The following is a 16,347-nucleotide window of genomic DNA, read 5'->3' as shown; positions in this document are numbered from 1 at the left end:
ATACTCCAATAAAGATGTTAAAAAAAAAAAAATAAAAAGGCTTGAGGACTTCCCTGGTGGTGCAGTGGTTAAGAATCTGCCTGCCCATGCAGAGGACAGAGAGCGGTTCGAGCCCTGGTCTGGGAAGATCCCACATGCCGCGGAGCAACTAAGCCCACGAGTCACAACTACCGAAGCCCGCGTACCTAGAGCCTGTGCTCCGCAACAAGAGAAGTCACTGCAATGAGAAGCCCGCGCACCGCAACGAAGAGTAGCCCCACTCGCCGCAACTAGGGAAAGCCTGCGTGCAGCAACAAAGACCCAACGCAGCCACAAATAAATAAATACATAAATTTATTTTTTTTAAAAAATGGCTTGAACGTTGTGCCTATGGTAGAGATTTCAAAATGAGATATTAAATTAGGATAACCAGTTTAAGTTATTCCTACTTAGTTAACCTGTCACCCATCAGTGGGTTGTTCTTGGTGCCTGTCCTATGAGGAAACTGAGGTAAGGTCTAAAACCTGGTCTTTGCCCTACCAAATGGGTTTTAAATCTCAAAATGAGACGTAAGAACCAACATCACTCACTTCTGAATCATCTCCACAAATATGAGTATCTTCAAAAAATTATAAGTAAAAATTTACCAAAACAGGTAGCCAAAGAAAAGCGCAAAGAATCATAACACAATGTGTGATTTTAGTGTTGTGTAATAACAGGTCCTCTTACCGTTGGCTAACAGGGGCTAGACTCTGAGCTAAAAGGTACATTTCTATGCATATATTCATTATTTACATATTTCTAGTTAGTCCTTCCAATGATGTTTTGAGGCATAATGGGATTTCCATTTTATAGTTCAGTTGACTGAGGCTGAAAGCATTTAAGTCACTTTTTTTTTTTTTTTTTTTTTTTTTTTGTGGTATGCGGGCGTCCCTCTGCTGTGGCCTCTCCTGTTGCGGAGCACAGGCTCCGGACGCGCAGGCTCAGCGGCCATGGCTCACGGGCCCAGCCGCTCCGCGGCACGCGGGATCCTCCCGGACCGGGGCGCGAACCCGGTTCCCCTGCATCGGCAGGCGGACGCGCAACCACTGCGCCACCAGGGAAGCCCCCTAAGTCACTTTTAAATGGCAGAGCCTGGATTCAAACTCAGATCTGTCAGCTTCCCACACTTCTACGTGGCTTAGTTCTACATAGGAGGGGTAACGCTATCAATAATTTCAAGAAACAACCTAGAAACGCTAAGATGAGAGAGGAAGCACACATAAACATGATAGAAACTGACTGCAAGGACAGTGAAATAGTATAAAGTGCACTCATTCCAACTCACGAAGAAACCAGCAATGATGCTTATGGTGTTTTGGGTGCCACTGGGTAATTTACTTCTAAAAGTAAAATTACTCACAAAATATGGATAACTTTCATATTAAGCATTTAGGATGTCATTCAGACACTTCTTTCTATGTCTCTATTTGCCTCTAAAGGAGAGGTGAAGCCTTTTCACTATGACTTGTGGGGAGATTATTCAGTCCTCCCTCAGTATCCATGGAAGATTGGTTCTAGGACACCCCCCTTCCTCCTCCTTCCAGGGATACCAAAATCTGCAGATGCTCAAGTCCTTTATGCACACTGGTGTAGGAGAATTGGCCCTCCATATCTCTTTAAGAACCTACAGACAAGGAGGGTGGCCCATACTTTGGCCAAAGAGTTGAAAAACATCGGGATTATATTTATTACCAATTAGAGAGGACAAAGTCTCAAAAGCAGTCATGTTTCCAGATTTGGTAAGTGAAACAGAAAGAAGAAAATACTTTTTTCACAACAGTTTGGATAAGAGGAGATTTCTGCTGTGACGTACCAGAGGTTTTATTGAAATCATTTCCCATCTGGTCCCCGCATTTCTTTGGGAAGAGTCACCAAACTGGATATTGTCATTGGGCCTGGTAAAAGTCAGACTTTTAATATTTATTTTGTAATAAAGGAGGAATCTCACGCATGGCAAGTAAAATTAAATACAGAAGAAACTTAAATAAATTCAGTTGTGCCACACAAACCAAACGATTCTTTCTTTTCACCACCGGGAAGACACAGACCGGAGGGCTTCCGCACTACTCAAAAGGCACAAGCCAGAAAGGACACAATGCTTACTACGTGCAAGGGGCCTGTTTCCCCTCACCTGAAGTCTTGTCCTAAGATGGTATCTCTGGAGGGGGCAGAAGGGGAAATGGGAAAGTCCTTGCAGACCTAAATATTGTGTTATGAAATAAATGTAGAATGAAGGAGCTTGGATGCCTTTTATAAAAATTATAGATAACCTGTAAGGCCTCCTCCCTCCCACTGAGAATCACTCCTCTGTAGAAGTGATTCAGTTTTACAACCCCCTGCCAGAGAAGGTCTGAAACTGCGAAAAGCCAGGGTCAGTAGTATTTATTTATTTGTCATTTGTACCATAACAATTGACTGAACACCAACTGTGTGCAGAGTCGTAAACCCTGAGTGTTTGAAGTAGTGGAGACCAAGGTCCTACCCCTATGCGTGACTCGCACCAGAGCTCACTGTATTCAAAAGTGGCTCAACAAGACAGATGCCAGTGTTCAGTACAAAATAGATAACTTTATTTTACTCTACCCTAATGCAGAAACTCTATAAGCAACGTGAAGATCCAAATAGGCAGAGAATTAACAACAGTACTTAGAGATTTACAAGGCACTGTCACAGACATTATCCCATTTTATCCCTATAATAACCCTGCGAGGTCTGTATATTACTCCTGCCTAATTTATGGATGAAATATGAAGTGTTGCCCTTGGGATGTGGCCTCGGGTCCTATGACAGCAGAGTACCTATCCCCCTCCATTACATTTGTATTTGTTAAATGTGTACACGACAGTATCTAACAATCTAAGAATTCCACATCTTTTTTTAGATCCAACACCAGTGCTTCCCATCTTTGAGGCAGAGCCTAAAGAACTATCTGATACTAGGCACCAGAACTGACCTAATGCCATTCATGAAACTAAAGACTGCTTTCCAGCATCAGAAGGGGGATGAACCAATAGGAGATTGTGTTAAATTGGATTTGAAAGCAAAACAGAAAAGAAGCATTACAATTGCCTCTATCAGATGTCAGTCTCTTAAAATAGCAGGAGGTAAGACTTTTTTTTCAGGATAGCAAAAGCAAATCTGATGTAATTGGATACAATGTTTCACTTCTTTCTTACTGGGAACAGGTTTTATTGCTACACTCCAATAAACTGTTCATTCCTTCATTCATTAAAACACATTCTAACTTTCAAAAGCCTTCATTGCAAAAGAGCAAAGCAAAACCATCAGGATGGGATAGGGATGATTTAAGCTTTGTATTTCATTCTTAGAGATCACGTAACTACAATACATTCAAAGTGGCTGAGCGCATTTTGACACAGGCTGGTCTATGCAGCTTGCTTAGCACCTCCTAATACGATCCTGCATACACACATTGTTACAGCAACTCTGCATTTCAACTCTACCATTCCTTTCTAGTCCGCATCATTTAATTATAATTTGCTAAGCGACCTTAAAATAGGTTTCTTTTTCTATACAGGGCATAATCATTAAAAAGCATAATACTGTAGTATTGGCATTCATTTGTGCCAGGCCCCAAATATGGGGAAAGACAATATGGAACAAGATAACGAGAAAAACACAGTTCCTTGTGGAATTTGCTTAGGAGCTAATAGGGGAGAGTATAAAAATAAGCAACTGCAAAAGATATGACACTTTCCTCTTAGGATGAGACAGATGCCAAAGGAACACATAATAGCTAGACTTAACCTTGAAATGTTTAATGAGAACAGAAACATAAATAGGAGTTCCTCAAGCAAGTGTGTGGTGATGGGAAGAGAGAGGGAATGCAAGAGTGTTCCAGGAAGAGAACAGTTAGTGTTGAGATCAGCATGGCTCTGCAGAAAGTGAAACGGTGCCATAATGAAAGATAAGGCAGGGGAAGGGGACCAAGGAGCCAACCTATGCTTGGCTTTGTTAACCGTGTTAAGGGACTGGGTTATCCTATGACCAAAGGAACAGCTTTCTGGATTTTTATTCTGTAAAGATCCCTAGCCTGTGCTATAAAGAATGGACTGGAGAGGGGCCAGAGTGGCCTCCTGTAGCCAGGGGAGAGCTTAGGGTGGCTTAAATCTGAGATGGAGAAGGGGCCAGATCCAGTGGATATTTAAGAGGGCCAGGAGGCTTGGCGGCTAACTGGAGGAGCCGGGAGAGGAAGGTGATAAGGTTGGTTCCCAGTTTCTTGGCTTGGGAGCCACTATTGAGAACTGGGAAAGAGGCAGCTGCCTTGGGAAGTAAGGCTTGAGAGCACACCCACTGAAAACAAGAGTGACTAAGGCACTCTTATTCAACATGGGCTGAGGGGATTTCAAAGCCTAAGGGATTTGGGCCATGGATACATAGTCACCCGCGGGAGCTATAAGGATGCATGGAGGCCTTCGGGTCTGAAAGTGAACAGGAGTTTAATACTTGAAACTACCTCTTTGTAAAGCGGAGTCACCCGTCAACCTGATAAAATCTAGACAAAGAAGGCAGCAGAGACCAAATCCTCACCAGCAATGGGAGGACAAGCCCTGAGGGCCAGAACCCTTAGGACAGCACCAGCCCGCCTCCTGCCCTCAAGTCATCTTTTCTCCGCGCCCAGCCTCCTCACCTCCTTCCCGATTAAAATTTCAGCCTTCGATCCCCGCTGCCTCCCGCTCCCGGGTCCGACCTCCTACCCCCCGGCCTCAGCGCCTCCGCCTGGGCCTCCCGCGCCTCTCCTCCCCCGGCTCAGCGACCCATGTCAAGCCTCCTGCTACCAGGCTTCAGCGACCCGACCCGGGTCTCCCGACACCCCCCATTCTCGGCCCGGCCACCTGTCCCCCGGGCTCGGCGTCCCCGGCTGGGTCTCCGCTCCCCAGCCTCCCGCTGTCCGCCCTCCACATCCCACGCGGGTCTCCCACCACCCCCGGCCCAGCCTCTCGATCCTCGGTCCGCCCTCCCATCCCCCAGGCTCGGCGTCTCCAGCCGGATCTCCGCTCCGCGGCCCGGCCTCCCGTCCCCGGGCCGGGTCTCTCGATCTGCGGGCTTCAGGGCTCGTTCCCGCCCCCGTTGTCGCGCCAAAACAAAGGATCTGCCGCCCGCACCAGGCCCGTCTCCTCCGTCTCCCCCGGGCAGCTGCAGGCCGGTGCAGGCCCCCGGGTCAGGCGCTGAGCTTGGAAGAGTGGAGGAAACCAGCCCAGGGCCTATAGCGCCAAAGCGAGAAGCGTCGAGGGCATACCTCACCTCTCAGCCCCCACGCCGCAGCCACCGACTGGCTCTACTGGACTCGACTCCTGCTCTGCTTCCGCCGCAGCAGCACTCAGATGTAGGCGCCCGAGCAGGGCCCGCCCCCCTCTGGCCCCACCCCGGGCCCGCCCCCTCTGGCCCCACCCCGGCCCCGCCCCTCAGCTCTGCGAGCCCCGCGCCGCGCAGACACGTCCGTCAGGCCCCGGCTCCCTCCAACCGAGAACACCGCCCCCTCACAGGCCCCGCCCCTCCCGAGAACACCGCTCCGACCGAGAACACCGCCCCTTCACGGTTCCCGCCACGCCTGAGAACGCCGCTCAGCACGAGAACACCGCCCGCTCACGGGCCCCGGGACTCCTGGCTTCCAAGCACGCTTCCGGGCCATTCTAGGCCCTTCCCGGCCTCCGCTCCCTTTCAGTCCCCGTCCTGGCCCAGAACGCTGTCGTCTCACGGGCCCGCGCTCTCCCCACTTCCCGCCCCGGCCCCGCCCCCGCGCCAGGTTTGAAGACTCGGTCCCGCCACAGTGGGCGGATCGCGTGTCCTGCCAGCCACAGAGGACTCACGGCGAGCGTCTCTGGAGGTAAACGGAGGGAAACCTGAAGGCCTCGCCGGGCCCCGGGGGCAGGGAGAAGGGAGTCACGGGCGGGCCCTGCGGGAGGACGAGGAGCGGGTCGCGGCCTGCCGGTAGTCCCCGCTTCCCCTCGGGCGACCGGAGGCCTTCCCTTAGGTCACCCCGAATTCCCTGTCCCGAAACCAAAAGCTTTAACCTCCCTGCTGGGCCTCCGCCTGTCTTGGGTCACGAACTCTTTTCAGACTCTGAGTCATTTTCGCAGAAGAATGTACCAACCCAATTGAGCACGAAATTCTCCGTCATATTTCAAGAGGTTCGGGACATTCTGACAAGTCAGGGGCCCCAGGTGAAGAACTCGCCCACTTCCAGCACTTTTGTTTACTTGGGTATAAATCAGGGCGCTGTTTTGTTCACAGATATACATCGTTCTGAGTATGGCTACCGTTCCTGAGTGCTTATCTGTGTTCTCACATTGTGGCAATGCATTTTCTTTTTCTTTCAGCAACCCCTGCAGGTAGGAATTCCAGTTTCCACCTGGGCTTAATTAAAAAGGCTAAGTAGTTTGCTCTTGTTAAGGGCTTCACGAGTTAAACTCAGATCCCAGGAATAAAACCTAGGCCTTTATCCCTGCTATGTTGAGAGAGGACCAGTGTTTGGCAGTCCTTTTTCTGCTGCAGTAAAACTGAAGAATAGGACGCACTCCCAACCTGCACAGTGGTTGGCATGCAGTTATTTGTAAGGCGGGCACTAGTGTACTAGTTTTTTTTAACCAGTCCTATTACCCCGTAGTGATGCTCAAACCCCTTCCTGTGCTAAACTTTCTTACCAAAATTATGCTCTAGTTAAAGCAGCGGCAGCAGCAGCGGTTTTTTGTTTTTTGTGTAAATTACACATTAGTTTGGAGAAACTTTAATTATAGTAAAATAGCTGGCTAGAAGCAATGTCGGAAGTTTCTTTCTACAGAGGTGTCTCAGAGGTGGCAGAACCTGATCTGGGCCTGGGAGGGGAAGACTTCAGGAAGGGTGAGTGGGGCATTCCAGGGGAGGGAAACATGCAGGAGGGCTCCTGGAGTGGGCCAGGTGCAGGCAGTGGTCATCATCATTCATTTGGTGAGAAGGCTGGACCAGAAGAAATCGAATGGGTAAGTGGTTGAGGGCCAGATTCTGGAGAGTTCGGACTTCTTGAGGTAAACTTTAGCGTGCATTAAGTGATGCTCTGAATCATTAATGAGTGTCCCTAGGAAAAGCTATGAAAATGGTCTTTTAAAAAATTTATTGGCGTATAGTTGATTTACAGTGTTAATGAGTTCGTTTCAGGTGTAGAGCAGAGTGATTCAGTTACGCATATAGTCGTTCTTTTTCAGATTCTCATATAGGTTATCACAGAGTATTGAGTAGAGGCCCCTGTGCTGTACAGTAGGCCCTTGTTTGTTATCCGTCTCAGATAGTACTGTGTGTGTGTTCATCCCAAGCTCCTGATTTACAACCCCCCCCACGCTCCCCCGTTTCCTCTTTGGTAACCATGAGTTTGTTTTCAATATCTGGAAGTCTGTTTCTGTTTTGTAAATAAGTTCATTTGTATCATTTTAAAAAAAAATTAGATTCCACATATGAGTGATATCATATGATATGTCTTTCTCTGTTTGACTTCACGTAGTATGATAATCTCTAGGTCCATCCATGTTGCTGCAAATGGCATTATTTCTTTTTTTTATGGCTGAGTAATATTCCATTGTATATGTGTACCACATGTCTTCATCCATTCCTCTGTTGATGGACATTTAGGTTGCTTCCATGTCTTGGCTGTTGAAAATGGTCTTAAGGTTGATTAGGCTGGCAGAATTAGGCTCTTTGGATGGGAGATCCTGTGGGGATGGTAGAAAGGAAGAACTGGAAAAAACAGTGTACCACTGGATGTTTTCCTTATAGGAGACTTTTGGGAAATTTAAATATGAGTTACTCTGTTCAAGCATAGACAGGCAAGGTGACTGAAGTAGGAAAAAAAAAAAAAAAGAAAAAGCCAATTAGTATAGTTAATAATTTTGTAAGGTATTATTCATCTGGGAAGTAAACTATTATTACTGTAAATGAAGTTTAATCACAGTTTATTATGAATACTTAAGCAGTGGGAGAAATAGTATAAATGTATTACAAGAGACCATAAAGGAATTATATTAAGAAAACATTGCCAAATACCAGAACATTACTAAATATTAGAACTGGAACATATATGCAGAAAACACAAGATACTGTTGAATCTATTCTCAGGCCAGAGGGAGAAGTTCGAGTTGGGGAATAGGAATTGACTTGTGATTAGACAAGAAAAGAAACGAGGAGAACTGGGCTAGAGAGAGCCGTGCGAGGCAGGCTTCAGCTGCCCCTAGAAGCCAGTAGTCGTGAACCATGGGCCGCGTGGTCCAGCTGCTCCTGGGGACCAGACCGTCAAGTGTCGCCGATGAACAAGGCTAGGCATGAACCTCTGGAAGCCAGGGCTGCTTAGGTCGGCTGAGTCATCTCTTCACCCTCACTCTCACTGTCCCTTCCCCCACTATAGTTACTCTAAAAAGTCTAAGTAAGCCAACCTTTTTTCTAGCCTGACCACCTTTAGTTGTGAAACTGGTATCAAAAATGGTTAAACAGGGCTTCCCTGGTGGCGCAGTGGTTGCGCGTCCGCCTGCCGATGCAGGGGAACCGGGTTCGCGCCCCGGTCTGGGAGGATCCCGCATGCCGCGGAGCGGCTGGGCCCGTGAGCCATGGCCGCTGAGCCTGCGCGTCCGGAGCCTGTGCTCCGCAACGGGAGAGGCCACAGCAGAGGGAGGCCCGCATACCACAAAAAAAAAAAAAAAAAAAAAAATGGTTAAACAATCATTCCCGTGCGACGCTAAGAAATAAATAATAGAGCTCTTAAGCCTGCTATTTTAAAATACAACAAATATTTTTCTTTGGGTCTTGGAAACGGTTACAAAAGTAGTTATGGTCCCTGTGTGAAAAGGGGTTTTCATGTGTAATTATATGTATATAAAAAAAGACAGCACTGTTTCCCCACCAGCATTTCTGAAATGGTGATATGTTCTCCCAGGGGGTGGGGATGAGGAATATGATAGTCCCAAACCAGAATGCCAGATGCCTTCCTGTTCTCCATTTCCTTTGCTTTTAATATTCAACCCTGCTGCTTGAATAGTCTAAGCCCCAGTTGTCTTTCAGCCCAGCTGTTAAAATTTTAAAACTGGGCAGAGAACAAGGGGGCATAACATATTTGAGCTTCTCTTTTTCTGTTGACATGCGTGGTTTCCTCAGTCTAGTAAGTGTTAATTAAACTGGTTTTCCATTGTGACTATGACTTTCATATATGATATACTCCCATGGTCATACCAATATTTTTACAAAACCAGAAAAAATTTTCCCGATGTCATTGTAACTGTGTGAACATCCACATGGTTATTTCTAGTCAGTTATTTGCTAGATACTAGAGTCATAATTCACCTCTGATCACATTATGTGTTTATTTTCTTCGTTAAGTAATTGGTGGGCTTTATTAAAAGTTAGTTTCTTAGAAGAAAGTTTCTCAGTTAGGTTGTCTAAATGGAGGGGATTTTTATCTGTGTTTGAAGCAGATTAAATAAACTAATACTCAGAATCTATCTAGCAGTAAGGAGCCCTGTCACATATATTGAAAAATTAACACAGTTGTATTAAAAATTGCCCCATCTCTTCAATCCAGAGAAATTGTATTCCTTTCCTAGGCATATCTGTTATGAAATTTATGTTGATAGCTTTGGAGTTTTATTTCTGTTTCTTGGTTTATAATTTATAATATCCATGTGGATTAAGTGTAATTCTGAGAGTATAATCTTAAGTCTGTTATGGTTGAAGTCAAATTTGAAATCTATGGATAATATGCCTTTTTTTCTAACAATGCATGAGGATATTCCTACCCTCTCTTAATCTTTTTGGGTGATTCTGTTTTTCTTTCCAGGGAATATTTCATTTGCCAGTGAGTTTATGTTGCAAAGTTTTCTGCTAAAATTCAAGAGCATATTTATCAATGCAAGTACTAGATAGGCATTGACAAAGGTAATTAGGGATTTTACCTTCAAATGCTTTAATGTATGATATTACGTCACTTAAAACCTAATATATCTGTTTTCTACATACATAAATTACAACATAGATGATATTAGTGAAGAAGGAAACTATTAGTTATTTCTATTTCTGTGTAAAACCCAGGCCAAAACTTGCTGGCTTTAAAAACAACAAATTAATTTTTTCTTAGAGTTCTGTGGGTTGCCTGGGCAGTTTGCTGGATCTCTCACCTGAACTCACTCAGGCTTACTCAAGCATTGAATTCAGATGATGGCTGGATGATCCAAAATGGCTTGAGTCACGTATCTGGTAATTGGTGCTTGCTATCAGCTGGGGTACCTTGGTTCTTCTCCAGGTGGCCTTTTATCCTCTGTGAGGCTAGAGTTATAGCATGATGATCTCAGAGCAGGACTCCATGATAGCCAAATCTAATGCAAAAGCACTTATTAAACCTCTGCTTGCTTCACATTTGTCGATGTGACATTGGCCAAAGCAAGTCACATGGCCAAGAGTCTGTATGGCAGTGGGCTTAGATGGCATCTCTTGATGGCAGGAATGCCAGAGAATTTGTCCCCATTTTTTCTCTGTACTGGAAGCTTTCCCCCCCTCTTCTAAAAACCTATCCTTTTTCCTTTGTAAGTAAACCGTAATCCCAAATTGGAAAGGTATTGCCTGGTCCCCTTACTTTGGCATGGCTAACATGGAAGCATTGTATGCAAACAAAAACATATATCATTAGGAAACAGGGGTTAAAATGTAATCATTTCAATTGACTAATCACAAAAGTAGTCATTAAGTTAACAGATTAACATTTATTCTTTTTTTTTTTAAGTCATGCTTATGATTACTATACCTCCCAAACCAAAACTAGCCAGTATTGTAATTCCCCTCATACACTGGTTATCCTCCCAACTAATAGTTGTTTGAGTAGAAGAGAAGAGCACTGGGCAGGAAAAAGAGGAAAAGGGAGCTAAGAACTAGACAGTGGTGCCTAGAAATGAATTCTACACTAAGAAATAATAACACTGGAATGGTGTCTGCCATCTGGGTGAGGTACATGGCACTTGATGCAACAAAATGGTTATAATAAAAACCATAGTGATGCAAAAAACTCATATTTACATGAGGCATTGGAATTTGCAAAACATTTTCATGTCTTATGACATGTATCCTCAAGATAACTACATAAAGATCATGTTGATTCCCATTTTGCAGCTGATTACAATTTAGGGAGCTTCATTAACCTGTTCAAAACTGTAGCACTATTAGACGGAAGAGCCAGGATCTAAAGATTTCTGATAACCAGCCCTGTCCTTGTTTCACAACAAAACTTCATGCAAAACATAAACTGTAAAGCAAAGAAGTAAGCAGAAATGAGCTTTGAAGTTTTACCAAACAAAATACATTTTAAACAAAGAAACTGACGTCCATGTTTGTTTATTTTAGTAGTAATTGACAGATCCTACCTGGGATAGGATTTAGTCTCCCCATACTTCTGAACCAATGGAGAGAAAATGGGAAGCAAAACTGAAGCAAATTGAAGAACGAGCATCCCATTATGAGAGGGAACCATTGTCCTTGGTGTACAAACCAAGATTGTCTAAGCCAGAAGAACCACCATCCATTTGGAAACTATTTCATCGGCAAACTGAAGCTTTTAATTTTGTTAAAAGTTGTAAAGAGGTAATTTTTTTCATCTTTTTTTAGGGCTACTATACCTTAAGATTTCCAAAAAAAAATCTGTTGTTTGTCTTCATTTCAGTCCACATATTTTACCAGAAGAATTTAATTGCGATCTTTTTGTACTATTTAGGAAAGATATCCATGAACCATTTACTTTACATTAATAATGAAGAAAATGACATATCTAGTGCCAAATAGTTTAAAAAATTTGTAATGACATAGAAATGAAGCTATGCTTAGAGGAGAAGTGACTATTCATGGACTGAAAAATAATAGAATGAGTGTAAGAGTTAAACTAAAATAATACCCACAGAAATATCAGGAAATGAGTAAGTAGAGTGAGGTTTTTTTTTTTTTTTTTGGTCTGCGTTGGGTCTTTGTTGCTGTGCGCGGGCTTTCTCTAGTTGTGGCGAGCAGGGGCTCCTCTTCATTGCGGTGCGAGGGCTTCTCATTGCGGAGCACAGGCTCTAGGCGTGCGGGCTTCAGTAGTTGTGGCTCGTGGGCGCTAGAGCACAGGCTCAATAGTTGTGGCGCACGGGCTTAGTTGCTCCGCGGCATGTGGGATCTTCCCGGACCAGGGCTTGAACCCGTGCCCCCTGCATTGGCAGGCAGATTTCTAACCACTGCGCCACCAGGGAAACCCGGAGTGTGAGATTTTAAGGATGAAATTAGGGATTGGAGATTTGAATTTAAACAATCGCAAATGAAAATGTCCCAAATGTCATAGCTTAGAGTTAATGAGCCCTAAAACTTAAATCATAGTACCAAAGCACACGTTTTTATCTTTCTACTGTCCCTTTTGTGCTTTGGAGTAGTAGAGTGGATTTATCATAATTTCCAACACATTAGGAAAGTGGGAGGAAGAAGTGCTTGCTACATGCTAGCCACACAAAGGGAATGGTTCTCAAAAATCAACAAGCAGGTGTGTATCGCACATCTCTTTTTGTTGGGCACTGTGGGGAATATAAAGAAATATAACGAAATGATGCATCTATCCAACATAAATCCAGCATAAATACGTTATGATTCTGAAAATTGGTTATATATAAAAACTCAAAATGCTAAAAGTTTTTAAGGAGGAGGACCTACTTTCCCTGGTACACAGAAGCTCACTCATATGTCATCAGAATAGTTTAGGAAATAGAAGAAAAGCCTTTTGTGTGCATTTTGTGTAACCCTAATTCAGGTATCAGAAATTAAAATACAGATTCACTTAATCTTGACTTTAAAAAGATATAGCTGTATGATTGCTGGATTTACCAATCATCAGTTTATAAAATTTATCTCGAGAAGATTTTTAATAGGGTCGGGTAACTTAGTCTTTTTATGATTTCTCTCATGAAAATGGAAGTTTAGTTCCTTTATAGGCTCAACAGCTACCTTTAGCCAAGTGGAAGCAAAAGAACTTGTGTATTCCTTTTCTGTGAGAAACAATTTATAGTTACTTGTTCTGCATTTTAAAACTTTCCTTAAGCTTTTAAGATTTACATACAAATATATATTTTAAAATGATTCTCATGTATTTTTATATACTCTAGGAAATTTATTAACTTTATTCCAAATTATTTACAATAATGTTCAGGTAGTTTTAAAAAATAAGTTCTTTTTCATAAACTGGCAGATAAAACTATAATAGGAAGTCAAAATGAGTGACTGAGGCTTCCCTGGTGGCGCAGTGGTTGAGAATCCGCCTGCCGATGCAGGGGACGCCGGTTCGTGCCCCGGTCTGGGAAGATCCCACATGCCGCCGAGCGGCTGCGCCCGTGAGCCATGGCCGCTGAGCCTGCGAGTCCGGAGCCTGTGCTCCGCAACGGGAGAGGCCACAACAGAGGGAGGCCCCGCGTACCACAAAAAAAAAAAAAAAAAAAATGAGTGACTGAAAAATGATTTTTCTTTTTTTTTTTTCGTTTTAGTCTGGATGTTCTAATTGTTTCTGCCTTGAACATGTATTACCTGAGTGACTAAATATAAGTAAATACAAATAACTAGATATTGATTGGCATAGATTTAGTGATTAATTTTCTTGTTTTCAATAATACAAATGTTCCAGTTTTTGAAAAATAAAATCTTTATGAACATTTAATAGCTACAGCTGATTTTAAGTTTGCATTTTACTGATTTTTTGAATATTATTTTTGGTTTTATAAAGGACGTTCATATATTTGCTTTGGAATACAAAGTGGGCGATGGACAACGTATTTACCTCGTAACAACGTATGTTCAACTTTGGTTTTACTATAAATCCCGGTAAGTAGCTTTTAAAGGACAACACATTAAATTACATTTCCTTCATCTGGAAATGCTTGTGAAGTTAAATCAGGCTGCCTTGGCTTTCATAGTTCTTGGTCACGCAGTTAGTTACTACTTAACCATTAGGATTGAATTCTGGAGTTTCCTTGTGATAGCAACACTGAATTATCTCACCAGGTGCTAGGAGAGAGGAATTGCGTGTGTTTTGAATTCCTGTACCACGTGATGACACAGTTCCCACCATCACTTTTCTTTGTTCAGATTACTGTGAACCTTTTATTTGTATAGGATGCCACTAAGCAGTTTATCATTTACTAATCAAGTCAGCATTTCTTCTTAATAACCCATCTTAAAGTCATACCTCTTGATACCAGTGAGAATGAAACTCACTGGTGAGCAGTGAGTGAAATGAAATGCACATGTGAGCATTGAAAGCTCATTGAAGTCAGGTGATTCAGAATGTATGTAACCAGTTTTTAAAATATTCCTAATGAAAATATGGAACTTAAAAATTCTCATTAAAAAATTCATGGAATCCCAAGAATATGTGATTGTGGGATCGCAGTTTGAGAAAGTTCTTAAACAAAATTTGCTTCATGGTGATACCAAAAACAAATGTAGAAACGTTACCTGATATCAAAATTGTCTGTGAATAAATAACAGTATGAAGTTGACTATATTTTCCAGTTAAATAATGTTACAGAAAATGATTGTTACATCTTGTTTGATGGAAACTCTTGATACTGTGTTCCGTAAACCCGTGGTAAGCAGTTGTTCACTTTATCTTGTCTTCATTATGTCATAGTTATCTGGCAGTAAATCACAGTTAATATACTATCTTGAGATACAAGAACAACTTCTGTGATTTAAAAGGTGTGAGATATAAACCTAACAATCTTGAATTATTCAATTCAGAAGAAATCTCTTGCACTGCTATGAAGTCATTCCTGAAAATGCTGTGTGCAAGCTTTATTTCGATTTGGAATTTAACAGACTTGCCAATCCAGGAGCTGATGGGAAAAAGATGGTTGCATTACTCATTGAGGTAAATTACAGACTCAGGTTTTTCTCCTTATATCTACCTGTATATCTTTTCATTCACTCATTCAGTCATTAAATGACTCCAACCTATGTAATATATAGGTTCTGTGTTTCTCCTCCTTTTTCTTGTTACTCTTCCTTTTGACTTCGTTTCTTAATGTCACTTCTCTGAGTAAACTTCTGAAAAGGAGGAAGGTTCAGTTTATGTCCATATATTTCATAATATTGCTATATCAAAAAAAAACTGAGAGGACTTCCTGGTGGCGAAGTGGTTAAGAATCCGCCTGCTAATGCAGGGGACACGGGTTCAATCCCTGGTCCGGGAAGATCCCACATGCCGCGGAGCAACTGAGCCTGTGCACCACAGCTACTGAACCTGCGCTCTAGAGCCCACCCGCTGCAAGTACTGAAGCCCGTGCACCTAGAGCCTGTGCTCCACAACAAGAGAAGCCACTGCAATGAGAAGCCCGTGCACCGCAACATAGAGTAGCCCTGCTCGCCACAACTAGAGAAAGCCCGTGCACAGCAACGTACACCCAATGCAGCCAAAAATAAATACATTAAAAAAAAACCAAAAAACTGAGAAAGGTGGCAGTTTGGGAATTGTCTGTTTCTTAATTATATATTCTTTTGCATTACAAATAGTTGACTCTGGTGAAGATTAGGTGAAGTAATTTTTACTGAAAAATTGAGTACTAAGATAAACTTTAAGAAAATTTTTGATAAAAATAGTATCAGAAGTTTTGAGCTGGCAGAAATTTTGGAAACTGTTCTGTCTTACATCGTCATAAATGAGGAAGCTAAAGCCTAGAGAGACTCAATTCCAACTCCAGGTCCAACAACTAGTTACTGGCCAAACCTGGTCTAGAACTACAATTATAATTTCTCTCTGTTTTTCACAAAGAGAAAAAGTGTACTTCTAATATATATATATATATTTTTTTTTTTGGCGGTACGTGGGCCTCTCACTGTTGTGGCCTCTCCCGTTGCGGAGCACAGGCTCCGGACGCACAGGCTCAGCGGCCATGGCTCACGGGCCCAGCCGCTCCGCAGCATGTGGGATCCTCCCGGACCGGGGCACGAACCCGTGTCCCTGCATCGGCAGGCGGACTCTCAACCACTGCGCCACCAGGGAAACCCTAGTATATATTTTTGATTTAGCAGTGTCAACCAGGAAGTTAGTAATAAAAGGAATATGGGCTTATGCAACTAAGCTCTATTAGGTTCGTTTATAAAATCTTTTAAGATTGTATTAAGGTGTACTAAAACTGTATTGACTATTATTTGGCCTCAGTAGGTATTAATATTAACTATTTTTTGTTTTATTTTTTTTTTTTGCGGTGCGCGGGCCTCTCACTGTTGTGGCCTCTTCCGTTGTGGAGCACAGGCTCCGGACGCGCAGGCTCAGCGGCCATGGCTCACGGGCCCAGC

General features: G+C 43.2%; 2 protein-coding genes across 20 annotated transcripts in view; one reads left to right on the top strand and one right to left on the bottom strand.

Annotated features, from left to right (window-relative positions):
- The window catches only part of CASP3 (caspase 3), a 25,406-nt gene extending 20,047 nt beyond the window's left edge, over positions 1-5,359 (bottom strand). Inside the window, exon 1 of one of the 2 annotated variants that reach the window (XM_007102849.4) lies at positions 5,287-5,359. The gene's annotated coding sequence lies outside the window, so the exon portion shown is untranslated. Of the gene's footprint in view, positions 1-5,281 lie in introns of both variants that reach the window. The other variant, XM_007102850.4, reaches the window with a different exon arrangement.
- A 110-nt stretch (positions 5,360-5,469) lies between these two features.
- PRIMPOL (primase and DNA directed polymerase) overlaps positions 5,470-16,347 on the top strand; it is a 41,713-nt gene continuing 30,835 nt past the window's right edge. For 3 of the 18 annotated variants that reach the window (XM_007102844.4, XM_028482001.2, XM_055081362.1), the window contains exons 1-4: positions 7,012-10,251; positions 11,389-11,625; positions 13,775-13,872; positions 14,791-14,920. In XM_007102844.4, the coding sequence (XP_007102906.2) occupies positions 11,446-11,625; positions 13,775-13,872; positions 14,791-14,920 (408 nt within the window). In that variant the 5' untranslated portion in view covers positions 7,012-10,251; positions 11,389-11,445. The other 15 variants (XM_024117352.3, XM_028481992.2, XM_028481995.2 and 12 more) reach the window with 15 other exon arrangements.

The sequence above is a fragment of the Physeter macrocephalus genome, chromosome 20 (assembly GCF_002837175.3).
Source record: "Physeter macrocephalus isolate SW-GA chromosome 20, ASM283717v5, whole genome shotgun sequence".
In the NCBI taxonomy this organism is placed as follows: domain Eukaryota; kingdom Metazoa; phylum Chordata; class Mammalia; order Artiodactyla; family Physeteridae; genus Physeter; species Physeter macrocephalus.
The sequence above is the reverse complement of the archived record's forward strand: the minus strand, read 5'-3'. Positions and strand labels throughout refer to the sequence as shown.